This window comes from Scyliorhinus torazame, chromosome 13 (genome assembly GCF_047496885.1).
Source record: "Scyliorhinus torazame isolate Kashiwa2021f chromosome 13, sScyTor2.1, whole genome shotgun sequence".
Lineage (NCBI taxonomy): Eukaryota > Metazoa > Chordata > Chondrichthyes > Carcharhiniformes > Scyliorhinidae > Scyliorhinus > Scyliorhinus torazame.
The window spans coordinates 107,280,496-107,296,506 of NC_092719.1; the positions used below are offsets into that span (position 1 = coordinate 107,280,496).

Genomic DNA, 16,011 nt, shown 5'->3' on the forward strand with positions numbered 1-16,011 from the left:
CCAAGGTAGGTTACCGTGGGTAGGCGGGCAGGCGGGTCGTGTGGCATGTGGGAGTTATTGCCTAACATTCCAATCAAACCTTGATGCCTGGACACTGCGTGGGAGTCAACACCACACACGCAGCAGCCAACATCCGAACACCCATGGGATGGGACACCGCTCCCGGGTCGTGAATCACGGCCAGAGGGTGGGTGGGTGCCACGAGGAGGGGGGGTTGCCTGGAGAAACAGGCAAAGGGTTCGGGGCTAAGCCCGCATTGCCGAAAAAAGTGACAGAGGCATCATAATGTTTGTGCAAAGAGTTGTTTAATGTGCTGTACAATACCCCATTTTCAATAGTGCCATCCCCTCCCCACCCCCTACCTAACCCCTTTCCCCTATCCCAGGGCCCTCTGATGCTCAACATGCTTGGCCCTCCTATCTCTACCACTACGTCTCAGTGTTTCCCCAGCATGCACATCTGAGGTGGAGGCAACCAATGGGACAGTTCCAGGTTGGCACTCAGCGCCCCCTCCTCCCAGTCGGTGCCCATAGGGCCCTAGGGTTCAGCTTGGGACGGAGGGCCAGCTGGTTCGAGACCCGGATGTCCCTGCATCATCTGGCTCTGCCAGCCCTGGTGGCTCCCCATGGTCCGCACCATTGTGTCAACGCCCTCAGCGATGCTCCTCAGTGACTGGGGAACATCCCCCAGTGACCAGGCCATGCCCTGCAGTGCCTCAGTCCACCTGCGACTGGGACAAGCTCCGCAGCGCCTCAGCCATTCCCATCTGAGAGCGGGACATGTCCCGCAGAACCTCAACAAAGTCGGCCTGGTACTGGGTGACATCCCTCAGTGAGGCAGACATACTGCCGAGACCCTCAGCGCAAAGCATGGACACCGTCACTAATGGTGCCAACATCGTGCACCAGGCTCTCCACTGTGGTTGCCACCCTAGCAGTGTTGGCCTCTGTGCCACTCATTGCCGGCGCCATCTCCTGCGCCCATAGCCTCTGGGATTCCTCCAATCGGCTATGGATCTGCTGGAGTGATGCTGACATCTCCCTCTGAACGCTCAGGTTGCTCCCTATCATCCCCATCAGCCCCGGGTAACTCTGTTCCAGAGGCTCAGCAGCAGGCTGGGACCCAGCCGGGTCCAGGGACCCAGCAGACCAACAACTGCTGTCCCGCCTGGGGGTTTGTGCCTCCACCAGATGTACATCATCAGCAGTGTGGTGCTCACCAGATTGTGCCCCGGAAGCCTGACCACTAACATTTCCCACCGAGGTGTGTGTATCAGCGTTGGTGGAGGGTGGGGATGACAGCTGTGCCGCGACTGTGACAGTTACCTCCTCAGAGCTCTCCTCCGAGGTGTTCCCCTTGGAGTCAGGAGAGGGGGCCACCCAGGGTGGGCCAGTGCAGTCGGCTGGAGGACCTGCGGGAGAATGGACATGTGGTCAGTGGGAGGGGTGGGTCAGTAAGGCAATCACTACTCACGTTTGACAGGTCCTCCGGCGGGGCCCGGTGATTTCTCACCTCTGCAGCGTCAGTCAGACTCCGCGTTGGTGACCGCCCTGACCTCGGCCACACCTGTCACCTCCAGGGCCCGCTCCTCGAAGGAGGTGAGGATTCTCAAGTCCGGCACCCCACCGCCAGTCTGGGCCCTCTCCCGCTGATTATGGGAGAGCTTTTACTGAGGAGGCACAGAGAGGGCATCATTAGACACATGCGTGGTGCACAGTCGTGGGGGGTGGGGGGAAGAGAGGCGTGAAGGGAGGGTTGGGGAGGAGGGAGGGTTGAAGGGGGATGAAGGGAGGGTTGAAGGGGGGTGGAGGGAGGTTTGGGGGTCGCCTGAGGGAGTTGGGGGGATGGATGCTCCCTTGGGGGTTGGGGGTGGGGTGTTGGTGTCTACTCACTCGTGCTGCCCGGTGTCGGTCGTTGACCTTCTTCCGACAATGGAGGCCGGTCATCCTGGTCACACTCCCCAAGCTCAGAGCTGCTCCCACCTGGTCCCAGGCAGCGCTGGCTGCCTTGTGGCTCACCCTCCGGGACCCCAGGGTGGAACAGGTCATCCCTCCTGGTCTCCACCACATCCAGGAACCTCCCCAGGTCGGCATCCCCGGATCTTGGGGCCGGTCTCCTCGGTGCTGTTGTTGTGAGCTGGATGGGGTTGGCCGAGCAAGTGCAGCCTAAGTGCTGCTCGCCGTTGTTAACGGGGGCTGGCGAGCGCGGTACTGGCGAATCAGCTGGCGAGCCGGCTTTCCGGGTGAGAAGCCCGGGATGCCGCGTTAAGTGGACCAATTAACATTGAATAGTGCTGCCGGCCTCACCAGGCCGAGCGCTGGGAAACACCTGACAATTCCCGCTCGTTACAGCACTTGGAAATCTTTCCTTAGAATTTTTTTTAGCACTGGGGAGCTGAACTCAGAGATCGGGCCGCCATTTTGAAAGGGTCCCCCTATCTCTAAGAGAGCTTGTGGGTCCCCCACACACCCACCCATGGGCAGTGTCACTCCCCACACACATGGGCACTACCCCACCTGCTCCAAGTTAGGACACCCCGCTATGGGGTCCCCCCTCTTCACATCCCCCAAGCCCCTTTACAGCACCCCCTTCCTTCTTGGACCCCCACCCAATCACCCTGTGGCCCCTACTAACCTGCCCTTCACTCCCCACACCCTTCAAACCCCCTCCATCCTCATTTTATTGGCGTGCCCCCCCCCTCGCCCCTGACCCTTGGCAGTGCCACCCTGGCACTCGACCCTTGCACAGCCACCCTGCCACCCAGGCAATGCTCCTGGTGGCTTGGCAGTGCCATCCAGGCATCTCAGCAGTGCCAGGGTGGCAGTGCCAAGGTGCCAGCTGGGCAGTGCCAATGTGCCCACGTTCCGGGGGGGGAAGGAGGCCACCATGCACTGACCCTGACCACCCAGCAGTCTCCGGTGACCCGAGAGACCCCCCAGGTGCCGTTTCGCCTGGTCCATGTTTGTGTGGACCAGCACTGATTGACGCCTGGCTGATGCCTCCCCGGGGAGGCTGAAGCCTCACGCGAGGCTACTGGATCCCGCGCAGGTAGGTCGTAAGTCGGTTTTCAACCTACCTCCGCGAGCATCATTCGGTCCCGCGCATTTGGAGCGGGGCTCCGACTCCGAAGTCTCACGGGACTTCGGAGAATCTCGGGAGGTATGGAGGCTGTCGGGAGGCTTGCTGGAGGCCTCTCCTGGCATTCTCTGGCCGTATTACGCTCAAGCGAGAGCCCAACGCGGCCAGAGATTCCCGCCCAACCTATCATTGAATAGCGGTGGGGAACTCGCCGGCAGAGCCGTCAGGAATCTCCCTGAAAAACCCGGCACAAAACAACTTACAAAGTTTTCCGGAGAATCGTGCGGCGTACCTTTGTCTGACCTCATTTCTCCTCTGCATGTGTAGGTACAGGAAATGATAATGTTCTGAACATCCTGACGGTGCCAGTGATGAGTAACAAGAGGTGTAACCAGTATTACAGAGGCCGCCTTCCTGAGACAGAGATCTGTGCTGGCACTCTGGAGAGGGGAGCTGGAGCCTGTGAGGTAAGAAACTAGGACAGCAGCAAATTGTAATGACCAGTGACAGCAGATGAAGGAGGACTGCAGACAGAGCCCCGGCGAGGTCTCGAGTCAAACCTCAGCCCAGAGTCCTAGTGACGGTATTTGAGTTTGGATTATTTTAACAGATTGCACTTTGTTATCCATTTAATCCATTTTACACATGGCCTCCGCATGCAGAATAAGACAGTGTAGGGGGAGCTTCATTCTGCGTTTAGCTTTCACTGAACAAGGAGTTCTTGTTGGCGGTGTTACTGAAACTATCCCGCAGACAATGTGTGATGCTCAATCAGAATGGTGTCTGTTCCACGTGGCGAGTAAAATGGCTACAACCGGAATGAAAGGTGACATCCAAAGATCACATGACCATGACAAGCTACCGTGCAGAAAGAAAATAGTGAACAAAGATATTTCGCCAAACATCCCCCCCTTTCATAGAAAAAAATAACATGCACTCTCATTTGCAGGTGTAGGTTATCCACGTGCATGATTTATCAACAAAAGCATCACACATGAAACAAAAACATTTTGGGTGGGATTCTCTGTTAGCCGAAATCGGAAAACGCGATTGGGTGGAGAAAAGCCACTGATGCCAAAATCGTGGTAGGTGCCGGTTTGACAACAAATTGCAATACTCGGCACCCTGAAAATGGCGTTAATGCGCCATCCGCCGATTAAATGCCGTTTACATATCATTAGCGAGCCTGACCCGGTATTCTCCGGGGCCTCTGCGATTCTCCCGATGGCACAGTTCACTTGTGGTTTCAAAAATCATGAACCTGGTGTGGTCGCTGCTGACAGAAACACAGAAGAGTTAGGACACGGAGAAGATCGACTGCGGGCTGCTGGCGCAGACACTGACCGTGCTGGCGGGGGTGGGGGGGCCCCTGCCAGGACCGGACGAGTGGGGGGGTATAGCAATCCCTGTATGTGTTAATACATGTTCAGTGAATGTAAAGTAAGTACAGACAGATGATCACGAGATGGAAACACTAACAAGAGCTACACAAGAGGTGTTTTGCGTTCTTTCTTTAGTTAGTGGTGTGTGGAGAACAGCTAGAGTGAAGACGTAATTGTGGTAGTCACCACTGTTGTATATATCACATACAAGATATAATACGGTAAGGCTCCTGTACTACAGATACGGGGGTAAAACCCTGCCTGATTGCTCCGCCCAGTCGGCGGAGTATAAATGTGTGTGCTCACCGAGCTGCAGCCATTTCGGCAGCAGCTGCAGGAGGCTTACTCTCGATTACTCTCTACTCTCGTCTCGTTGTAATTGATAGTGCATCAATTTATTAAGCAGAGATTTTACAACGATGGACCTCCGCATCAAGCCGGATTGCCTGCAGCCTCAGAGGCACAGAAGCTCCAGATCCTGTATACGCGGCTGAGCTCCGATATCTTTCCCCTCATCTGGGACGCGCCTACCTACGCTGAGGACACGGCGCTACTGAAAGAGAACTACACTCAGCAGACCAACAAGCTCTACGCCAGGCACCTCCTGTCCATGCGGCATCAACTCCCCGGTAAATCTGTGGAAGAGTTCTGGAGTGCCTTGCACGCCCTGGCGAGAGACTACGATTGCCAGGCCGTTTCGGCCGTTGAACATTCCGAACTCCTAATTAGGGACGCTTTTGTTACGGGCATAGGGTCGGCATACATCCGCCAGCACCTCTTAGAAGGGGCTACCCTCGACCTCGCGACGACCAAGAAACTCGCGATCTCACTAACGGTTGCCTCCCGTAATGTACGAGCGTACACCCCCGACCGCACGGCCCCCCCCCACTCCTGGACATCGTGGACCCCACCAGCGAACACCCCATCGTGGATCCCACCAGCGACTGCCCCCAGCCAACCCCAAGCCTGCGCCGCGAGGCAGCCAACCAACCCCAGGGGACTCAAGTGCTACTTCTGTGGACAGACAAAGCACCCCCGGCAGCGCTGCCTGGCGCGGAGCGCACTCTGCAAGGCCTGCGGGAAGAAAGGACATTTTGCTGCTGTGTGCCAGGCCCGCTCGATCGCCACCATAACTAGGTCCATTGTTCCTGCACCCCCCACATGCGACCCGTGGGAGCCGCCATTTTCCTCGTCTCAGACCACGTGCGGCCCGTGGGCGCCGCCATCTTCCCTGCCTCAGGAACCCTGCTCATCGGGCACCTCATCGGGCCGCTCATCGCCTGCTGACCAACCAGGGCCTTCCAACACCAGCAACAGCTCGCCTCCATCACGATCGACCAGTCTCGACCGCACAACCTCGCAACCGCGTCGACGACGGTAAAGGTCGATGGCCACAGGACACCTTGCCTTCTTGACTCCGGGAGCACAGAGAGCTTCATCCACCCCGATACGGTAAGGCGCTGTTCCCTCGCGGTACACCCCATTACCCAACGAATCTCCCTGGCCTCCAGATCCACTCCATGGAGATCCGGGTGTACTGCACGCCACCCTCACCATCCAGGGCGTAGAGTTCCGCGCCTTCCGGCTCTACGTCCTCCCCAACCTCTGCGCTGCCTTGCTACTCGGCCTGGACTTCCAGTGCAATCTCCAAAGTCCAACCCTGAAATTCGGCGAGCCCCTACCACACCTTACTGTGTGCGGCCTCATGACCCTTAAGGTCGAACAGCCTTCTCTGTTTGCAAACCTCACCCCGGATTGCAAACTCGTCGCCACCAGGAGCAGACGGTACAGTGCCCAGGACAGGACCTCCATCAGGTCCGAGGTCCAGCGGTTGCTGCGGGAAGGCATTATCGAGGCCAGCAACAGCCCCTGGAGAGCCCAAGTGGTAGTTGTGAAAACTGGGGAGAAAAACAGGATGGCCATTGACTACAGTCAGACCATCAATCGGTACACGCAGCTCGACGCGTACCCCCTCCCACGCATACCTGATATGGTCAATCAGATTGCACAGTACCGGGTCTTCTCGACAGTGGATCTGATATCTGCCTACCACCAGCTCCCCATTCGCAAGGCGGACCACCAGTACACCGTGTTTGAATCGGTTCCCTTCGGCGTCACTAATGGGGTCTCGGTCTTCCAACGGGAGATGGACCGAATGGTTGACCGGTACGGACTACCTTCCCGTACCTGGATAACGTCACCATCTGCGGCCATGACCAGCAGGACCACGACGCTAACCTTTCCAAATTCCTCCACACCGCCAGACTCCTCAACCTAATGTACAACAAGGAGAAGTGCGTGTTCAGCACCAACCGCTAAGCCATCCTCGGCTACGAGGTGCAAAATGGAGTTCTAGGGCTCGACCCCGATTGCATGCGCCCCCTCATGGAACTCCCCCTCCTCCACTGCCCCAAGACCCTCAAACGATGCCTGGGGTTCTTCTCATACTACGCCCAGTGGGTCCCTAACGATGTGGACAAGGCCCGCCCACTCATTCACTCCACCATTTTCCCCCTGACGGCCGAGGCTCACCAGGCCTTCAACCGTATCAAGGCCGACATCGCCAAGGCCGCGATGCACGCGGTCGACGAGACGCTCCCCTTCCAAGTCGAGAGCGATGCATCAGACGTCGTTCTGGCCGCCACCCTCAACCAGGTAGGCAGGCCCGTGGCATTCTTTTCACGCACCCTCCATGCCTCTGAAATTCGGCACTCATAAAGGCCCGCAACCTACCCTACTCAATTGAGGAGATCAGGGCTATCACCAGAGACTGCCTGGTCTGCGCGGAGTGCAAACCGCACTTCTACCGGCCAGACCACACGCATCTAGTGAAGGCCTCCCGCCCCTTTGAACGCCTCAGCGTGGACTTCAAAGGGCCCCTCCCCCGACCGCAACACGTACTTCCTTAATGTGGTCGACGAATACTCCCGATTCCCCTTTGCCGCCCCATGCCCTGATATGATCTCTGCCACGGTCATCAAAGCCAACACCATCTTCGCTCTGTTCGGTTTCCCCGCCTACGTCCACAGCGACCGGGGATCCTCATTTATGAGCGATGAGCTGCACCAGTACCTGCTCAACAAGGGCATTGCCTCGAGCAGGACGATCAGGTACAACCCCAGAGGAAACGGGCAGGTGGAGCGGGAGAATAGGACGGTCTGGAGGGCCATCCAGCTGGCCCTACGGTCCAGAAATCCCCCGGCCTCCCGCTGGCAGGAGGTCCTCCCCGACGCACTTCACTCCATTCGGTCGCTCCTGTGAACCGTGACCAACGAAACCCCCCATGAACGTCTCTTTGCCTTCCCCAGGAAGTCCACGTCCGGGGTTACGCTCCCAACGTAGCTGGCAGCTCCAGGACCCGTTCTCCTTCGCAAGCATGTGCGACTCCACTAGGCGGACCCGTTGGTCGAGGGGGTACAGCTACTCCATGCAAACCCGCAGTACGCCAACGTGGCGTACCCCGACAGCCGCCAAGACACAGTCTTCCTCAGGGATCTGGCACCAGCTGGGTCCCCACACACACACCCCCCTGCTCCGGCGCCACCCTCCCATCCCCCGGCGCACCCCACTGCAGCCCCCGCTCCAGCACAATCCGTCCTCCCCTTGCTCCCACCCGGGGATGAAAAGGATTTCGACACGCTCCTGAAGTCACCGAAGACCAAGCTGACGCCTGAGTTGCCACCAGCACTGCGGCGCTCCCAACAACAGATCGAGGCGCCTGATCGTCTAAATTTGTAACCTTCTCTGTAATTTTAAAACCAATCTGTATGTATATAGTTTTCCACCAACCCCGCTGGACTCATTTTTAACAGGGGATGAATGTGGTAGTCACCACTGTTGTATTATATTGTATATATGGGTATTACGGTAAGGCCCCTGTACTACAGGTACGGGGTAGATCCCTGCCTGCTGGCTCCGCCCAGGAGGCGGAGTATAAATATGTGCGCTCTCCGAACAGCAGCCATTTCGTAAGCTGCTGTAGGAGGCCACACATCTCTGTGTAATAAAGCCTCAATTACATTCTACTCTCGTCTTGTCGTAATTGATAGTACATCAATGAGAAAAACCCCAGGTAACGTTTCAGGGCATTAGGGCAGTGGGGGAGAGCGAGTTCCAGGAGGGGGCGCATGCGGTCAGGGTCAGGCCCTAGGACTCCATTTTCCATGACATTGCCAAGGATGGCGAAGCGGTTGGTGCGGAACACGCATTTCTCCTTATTGTAGGTAAGGTTATGGAGTTTGGCGGTATGGAGGAATTTGCGTCGTGGTCCTGCTGATCGTGGCTGCAGATGGTGACGTTATCTAGGTACAGGAAGGTGGCCCACAGCCCGTACCGGTCAACCATTCAGTCCATCTCTCGCTGGAAGACCGAGACCCCATTGGTAACGCCGAAGGGAACCCTAGGGAAGTGATAGAGGCGGCCATCTGCTTTGAACGCAGTGTATTGGCGGTCCTCTGGGCGGATGGGGAGCTGGTGGTAGGCGGACTTCAAGTCTACTGCTTAAAAGACTCGATACTGCGCAATCTGATTGACCATGTCAGATATGCGTCGAGCTACGTGTACCGATTGATGGTCTGACTGTGGTCAATGACCATCCTATGCTTCTCCCCAGTATTCACTACCACTACTTGAGATTTCCAGCGGCTGTTGCTGGCCTCGATGATACCCTCCCGCAGAAGCCATTGGACCTCCGACCTGATGATGGTCCTGTCCTGGGCACTGTACCATTTGCTCCTAGTGGCGACGGTTTTGCAGTCCGGGGTGAGGTTTGCAAAGAGGGAAGGTGGATCGACCTTAAGAGTCGTGAGGCCGCAGACGGTGAGGTAAGGCAGGGGTCCGCCGAATTTTAAAGTCAGGCTTTGGAGATGGCACTGAAAATCCAGGCCGAGCAACAGGGCAGCGCAGAGGTGGGGGAGGACGTAGAGCCGGAAGTTGCTGAACTCTACACCCTGGACGGTGATAGTCGCGATACAGTACCTCCGGAATTTCAACGGAATGGGATCCGAAGGCCAGGGAGATTTTCTGGGTGACGGGGTGTACTGGGAGAGAGTAGCACCTTACCGTAGTGGGGTGGATGAAACTCTGTGTGCTCCCGGAGTCAAAGAGGCAGGTCGTCTCGTGCCCGTTGATCTTCACCGTCGTTGTAACGGTCGCGATGTTGGGGGGCCGAGACTGATCCAGGGTGATGGAGGTGAGCTGCGGAAGATGCTGGGAGGTTCCGGGCTGATCAGCTGTGGCGGAGGTAGCAGTAGGCGGCGAACGGCCAGACGAGCAGGGGTCCTGAGGCGCGGTCCAAAATGGACCGAAGATTGCGGCGCCCACGGGGCGCACATGCCGGGCGGCATCATAGATGGCGGCACCCACGGGCCGCATGTGGCTTGCAGAGGGGAAGATTGCAGCGCCCTTGGGTCGCACGTGGGGGATGTAGACATGCTGGGCCTGGAAACAGCGGTGACCGATCGGGCCTGGCAAACGTAAACAACGTGCCCTTTCTTCCCACACCCATTGCAGGTCTCGCTCCGCGCCAGGCAATGCTGCCTGGGGTGTTTGCTTTGTCCACAAAAATAACACTTGGGCCCCCCTGGGTTGGCTGGCTGCCGCACGGCGCAGTCTTGCGGTGAGCTGGAGTTGGCAGCTGGTGGGGCCCACGATGCCCACGAGGGTGCCGCGCGGTCGGGGGTGTAGGACTGCAGGTTACGGGAGGCCACTTCTAGTGAATTAGCATGCTTCCTAGTCTCCGCAAGATCGAGCGTACCCCCTTCCAATAGCCACTGGCGGACGTACGTAGACTTCATGCCCGTGACATAAGTGTCTCTAATGAAAGGTTCGGTGTGTTGGACTGCCGAAACTGCCTGGCAGTCACAGTTCCTACCGAGGATCTGTAGGGCCTGTAAGAAATCGTCCAGAGTCTCCCCAGGGAGTTGCTGTCTCGTGGCCAGGAGGTGTCTGGCGTACACTTGATTCACCGGTTTAACGTAATGTCCCTTCAGGAGCGTCATCGCTTCAGAGTAGGGTGCATCCCGGATGAGGGGAAAAATGTCAGGGCTCACCCATGAGTAGAGGACTTGGAGCTTCTGCGGGTCCAAGGGTTCTTCAGTGGCTGCTCTGAGGCAGCCTTCGAAGCAGGGTAGCCAGTGGCCGAAGGTGGACGTGGCGTTGGCTGCGTGAGGGCTCAGTTGCAGGCGATCAGGTTTGATGAGGAAATCCATCTTTTAAAATCTTGTTCAATAAATTGATGTACCGTCAATTACCGCGAGACGAGAATGGTGGAACAATCGAGGCTTTATTGAACAAGATGTTGTGCCTCCTGTGGCTGGAACCAGAATGGCTGCAGCGCAGGAGAGCACACACTTTTATACGCCTCCTGCTGGGCGGAGCCAGCAGGCAGGGATTTACCGTCGTACCTGTAATATATGGACAGTGCCGTAATACATACAATATATCACTAGCGGTGTTTACCACAGACCTGCCGGACCGGGCATGCTGTTGAAGACTCCGTTGAGCGGAGAGATAGTGCGATACATCTGCTATATGATGGCACACCTGGCACCCTGGGGGTATGGGGGAGGACACCTGCTCCTGGTGACCGTTAAGATGACGTTCGGCCTGAACTTCCAAACAACGGGGTCCTTCCAGTTGCCGAGTGGGGTCCTGTCCAGGATCTCACAGACCTCGGTCCACAGGTGCATCTGCGCCGTCATGAGGCCTTATATGGGCAGTCGGATCAATACATCCATTTTGATGTGGACCGAGCCCACCAGGATGTCCGGGCAGTGGGGTTCGCTGCCATCGCCGGGGTGCACTGGGTCCAGGGGGCGATGGACGAGATGCATGTCGCCGTACGGGCAGCTGCAGATAACAGGCCGCTCTACACTAACTGGAAGGGGTTCCACTCGATGAACGTCCTGCTGGTCTGTGACCCATCAGCTGCACATCATACACCTCTGCACCCGTTACCCGGGCGGTGTGCATGATTCCTTCATCCTGACGCACTCGCCGATCTCTGACATGTTCGAGGGGCAACCCCCCCCTCCCCCCCCCCCCCCACCGGCTGAGGGGTTGGCTCCTGGGTGACAGGGGTTACCCGCTGCGGCTGATGACACCTATCTGGAAGCCACAGGCTGACACGGAGACCGCTACAACAACACCCATACAGCGACCAGGAGTGTGATCGGGCGGTGCTTCAGAGTACTGAAGAAGTGGTTCAGGTACCTGATGACAACCCGCTCTGCAATAAGCTCTGGTGCTCCGCTTCGTATGACAATGTCTGATTCATGCTCATAGTTGCACCGCCCACCTGGGTAATGCCTGCATGCTAGCTGGCCAGTCCATCTCAAGGTCGCACCGAATCCCTGGGGTGGGGATGATGGGGACGGTCGGGGTGTAGTGGGTGGGGGAGGGAGGAGGTTGGGGAACGCGGTCCGCCCAAGGTTCCCCCCGCCCTCCCTGGCCAGCTCGGACCAGCCCACCCCCACAGTCATCAGACAGAGCACCGAGGCATGTTGTAACGATGGTAACAGGTGTTTATTGTGAACATAGAACATAGAACTTACAGTGCAGAAGGAGGCCATTCGGCCCATTGAGTCTGCACCAACCCACTTAAGCCCTCACTCCCACCCTATCCCCGTAACCCAATAACCCCTCCTAACCTTTTTGGTCACTGAGGGCAATTTACCATGGCCAATCCATCTAACAAGCACGTCTTTGGACTGTGGGAGGAAACCGGAGTACCTGAAGGAAACCCACGCAGCCACGGGGAGAACGTGCCGACTCCGCACAGACAGTGACCCAGCAGGGAATCGAATCTGGGACCCTGGCTCTGTGAATCCACAGTGCTATCCACTTGTGCTACCGTGCTGCCCTATATGCAAATATATACAGTCTGTGCCCAGGCCCCTATAACTAGAAGCCCAGGAACCGTCTAGACGGCAGCTGGTTCCTTGGGCCGGCCTGCCCTCTGACCTTCTGGCTCCTACCTCTACCTGCTGTACCGGATGTGATGTGAGGTGTGCACCATATAGTGTCCCAGGAGCCTCTTCACTAATGTGCGCAACCGAGGTAATAGTCTCTGGGATGGTGGAGGGTGTTGGAGACAGCAGTGACGGGAAGTCAGTGTCATCATCCGACCCGGGCTAGGGGGTGTCCTGAGTCTCAGGCGGTGGGCTGGTGTTCGGGCTGCTCTCCCCATCAGTGCTCGGCCGTCTGGGTGGCACCGGCACTGGCACTTGTGGGGGTCCTCCGGGTGTTCCCGCCCATCTCCGGCAGGTCTTGTAAGACACAAGACGACATGTATGGTTAGACAGCAGGCCGAAGGTGTGTGGGGGGGGGTGCAGGTCTGAGGGGGTGAGGGGTGGGGGGGTGGGTTGAGGGGGATGGGGGGTGAGGGTTGAGGGGGATGTGGGGGGGTGGTCCACACACGTGTCATGGGGACTGCAACTAAGCGGGGTCTCACTTCCTCACCTGCTGCCAACCTCCACCTTGGTGACCTCCCTTTCCTCCAGGCTGCCGACCACGTCCTGTGCCCTCTGCTCAGGCCTGGTGAGGGGCCGGCGATCTGGTGGTCCCCATCTGGTCTTCTCCTGCTCCCAGTGGTTGTGTGCGGTCTTCTCCGGGGGGGGGCGCCTTTCCCACCTGTGCCTAGTATGGTGAATGGCAGCACCTGGTAGCCTTCCTCTCGGGCCGGGGTACGGGGTCACCTTCTCTCTCCAAGGCGTCCAGGAGGGTGTCCAGCTCAGCGTCCTTGAACCGTGGCGCTGCTGTCCTTCCAGCCACCTTGTTGACAGGGACGGTGTGTGTGGGGGGAAGTGCGGCTGCAGCGTGTGAGCCTCATGAGCGCCAATCACGGTACCGGCGAAACCGGCACTGTTTCCATGGAATTGATTGTGTTCCACATGGCGAAGGTGCTCGCCCATTTAAAGTAGCTGAATTGGTGCATCGGTTGCGCCGTTTTTTTCTGTCGTAAGACACCCCGGTTCCCACGCCGGTGTCGACAGTTAGCCGCAAAATTGGAGAATCCAGCCCATGGTAACTGTGTGAACAGTGAAAGGCAATGTTTAGATTCAAGAAAAATGTTTCTCAGGGCGGCAAGGTGGTGCAGTGGTTCGCACTGCGGCCTCACGATGCCGAGGACCCGGCTTCGATCCCAGCCCCGGGTCACTGTCCAAGGTGGTGCAGTGGTTCGCACTGCGGCCTCACGATGCCGAGGACCCGGCTTCGATCCCAGCCCCGGGTCACTGTCCAAGGTGGTGCAGTGGTTCGCACTGCGGCCTCACGATGCCGAGGACCCGGCTTCGATCCCAGCCCCGGGTCACTGTCCATATGGACATTCTCCCCGTGTCTGCGTGGGTCTCACTTCCACAAAGAAATTGGGTACACTGGACGGGATTCACCGTTGGCTCACGCCGAAATCGGGAAATGCGATTTGGCGGAGAATAGGTTCTGATGCCAATTTGACGCAAATCACAATTCTCCGTCGCCTCAACAGTGACGTCAATGCGGCCCTCAATGCACGTACAGTAAACGCCGTTTGTATATCATTAGCTGGCCTGACCCGGTTAGTCCGGGGCCTCTGTGATGCTCCACCTCCGATGGGCCAAACTCCCAATGGCTCAGTTCACTTGTGCTTTTAAAAATTGTGAAACCAGCGTGGTGGCTGCTGAGGGAGAGAGAGGGGGTTCGGAAAGTGTCCAACATCACCATAGTTTTCTGACAGTTGTGCCGCTGGCCGGGGGGCTGCTGCCAGGGCCGGTGGAGTAGTAGGGGGTAGTGGGCTGTGGGGGTCGGGGTGGACGGGCACCGAACACCATTGCCACAGCCGGAAAGGCAGCCATGCAGTTGCATGTTCCGCTGACAGCCCACTTTGAAACTGGTACCATGGGTCATTTAGGTGTCCCCTCCAGGCCACCCCTCCCCCCAGGTGCCCTCTGGCCCCGGCCAACCCATCAGCAGGATGGGTGCGCTCCAGCGAAACCAGTGCCATCTTTTTGGCTGGGATAAATGTGTTTGGGGATTGTAATGCGAATGTGCAGCTGCAGGTTGTCAGCCTCCTGAGTGTCAATCACGTACCCGGTGAATCCCCCATCGGAATAGATTGTGTTCTCTGTGGTGTCGGTGCTAGCCCCTCCACAGCCGCTGAATCAGTTCAGGTTCGGCGCCAGTTTTGCTGTCGTGAAAGTGCATGAATCCTGCCCCGACATCAACACTTAGTCTCAGGAACGGAGGATCCGGCCCTCTAAATTTTATAGAAAACAAAAGAAAAATCTTTCTCCACTTGTGGAATGAGACGAGTGAAATATGTTTGGAAACCTTTCCCCAAATCGGGCGGGGTGCAGGGCGCAGTAACTGTCACTTGTGTTTCAATGAAACCTAAAGTTGTGTCTTATGCCTTTCAGCGGGATTACGGCGGGCCCCTCGCTTGCTTTACCCATGAATGCTGGGTGTTGGAGGGAGTCATCATTCCTGGACGAGGATGTGGTCGACCAAATCAACCTGGGATCTTTGTCCGAGCTGCAATGTTCGTGGACTGGATAAAAAAAGTCATGGCACTCTAGGCATTGCAGTGAGAGCTCAGGCTCTGTGGAGAAACGAGAAATTCCTCAGCTGCATGATGTGAATATGTTGTTCCCATGGCCCAGTCCTCTTATCAATGCAATGTTACTTCTCCTGGTTGTCCGTATAGAACTGAAAGCAGTTTAATCTTCAAGTCTCGTTATGTACGGCTGGCTTTGTTATTCGATTGAGCATATTTATTAATTTATCTTTGCGAAGATCTGCTAATCAATGTTGCAGTGAATCAATTATCTTTGGGATGCTAATGAATCACTGAAGTTATGCATGTGATTAAATTGCATATTTTCAATCAGCATTGTTTTGTGCATTAGGCATTAATTTAAAGATTTAAAGTAGCTGATATCTGGGTTGTTGTGACCATGTTTTGACCTGTGCTACATAGAGTAGGTGCTTCTGTCATGATTAGAAATTGCTGACATCTATACCCTTCCAGTTTAACCTGCACATCTCCTCATTTATATCCACACAGGACAGTCAATGCATTGTAATAATAAATGTCATCCCCTCGGGAGTGCTGTACTATTTGTCATGTTGAATTTTAAAGAGCGTTTCAGAGCATCTGTGAAACTTCATCCTAAGTCTCATCATCAAACTTGTCACAAGAGACGTTGTGCAATGCCAAAGTTTCATTTGGATAAAAATGATAACGAATAACATTTATGTCCAAAATAAATATTGACCAACAATCCATTTCTCAGTTCCTAAATTATCTGCAATGTCTGACAGGATGTGGGCATCACAGGCAAGGCCAGCATGAGTTGCCCATCACTAATAACCTTGAACTGAGTAACTTGCTGAGCTATCTCAGAGGGTATTTAAAAAAAAGATATATCTTTATTCAAGGCATTTGCATATATACATATAGAATCAGAAGAACAATCAAATAACTCAATAAACAACTAACACCCACTCCCTCCCCTGTGCTCACCTCTCAAACCTCCTTAAACAAATCAATAAACGGCTTCCACCTCCGGGTGAACCC

General features: G+C 56.3%; 1 protein-coding gene across 1 annotated transcript in view; it reads left to right on the forward strand.

The window, feature by feature from the left end:
* Window positions 1-15,715, forward strand: part of mst1 (macrophage stimulating 1) — a 261,194-nt gene extending 245,479 nt beyond the window's left edge. Inside the window, exons 17-18 of the mRNA XM_072472033.1 lie at window positions 3,406-3,545; window positions 14,852-15,715. Coding sequence (XP_072328134.1) covers window positions 3,406-3,545; window positions 14,852-15,010 — 299 coding nt within the window. The 3' untranslated portion in view covers window positions 15,011-15,715. The remainder of the gene's footprint in view (window positions 1-3,405; window positions 3,546-14,851) is intronic.
* Window positions 15,716-16,011: the final 296 nt, after the last annotated feature.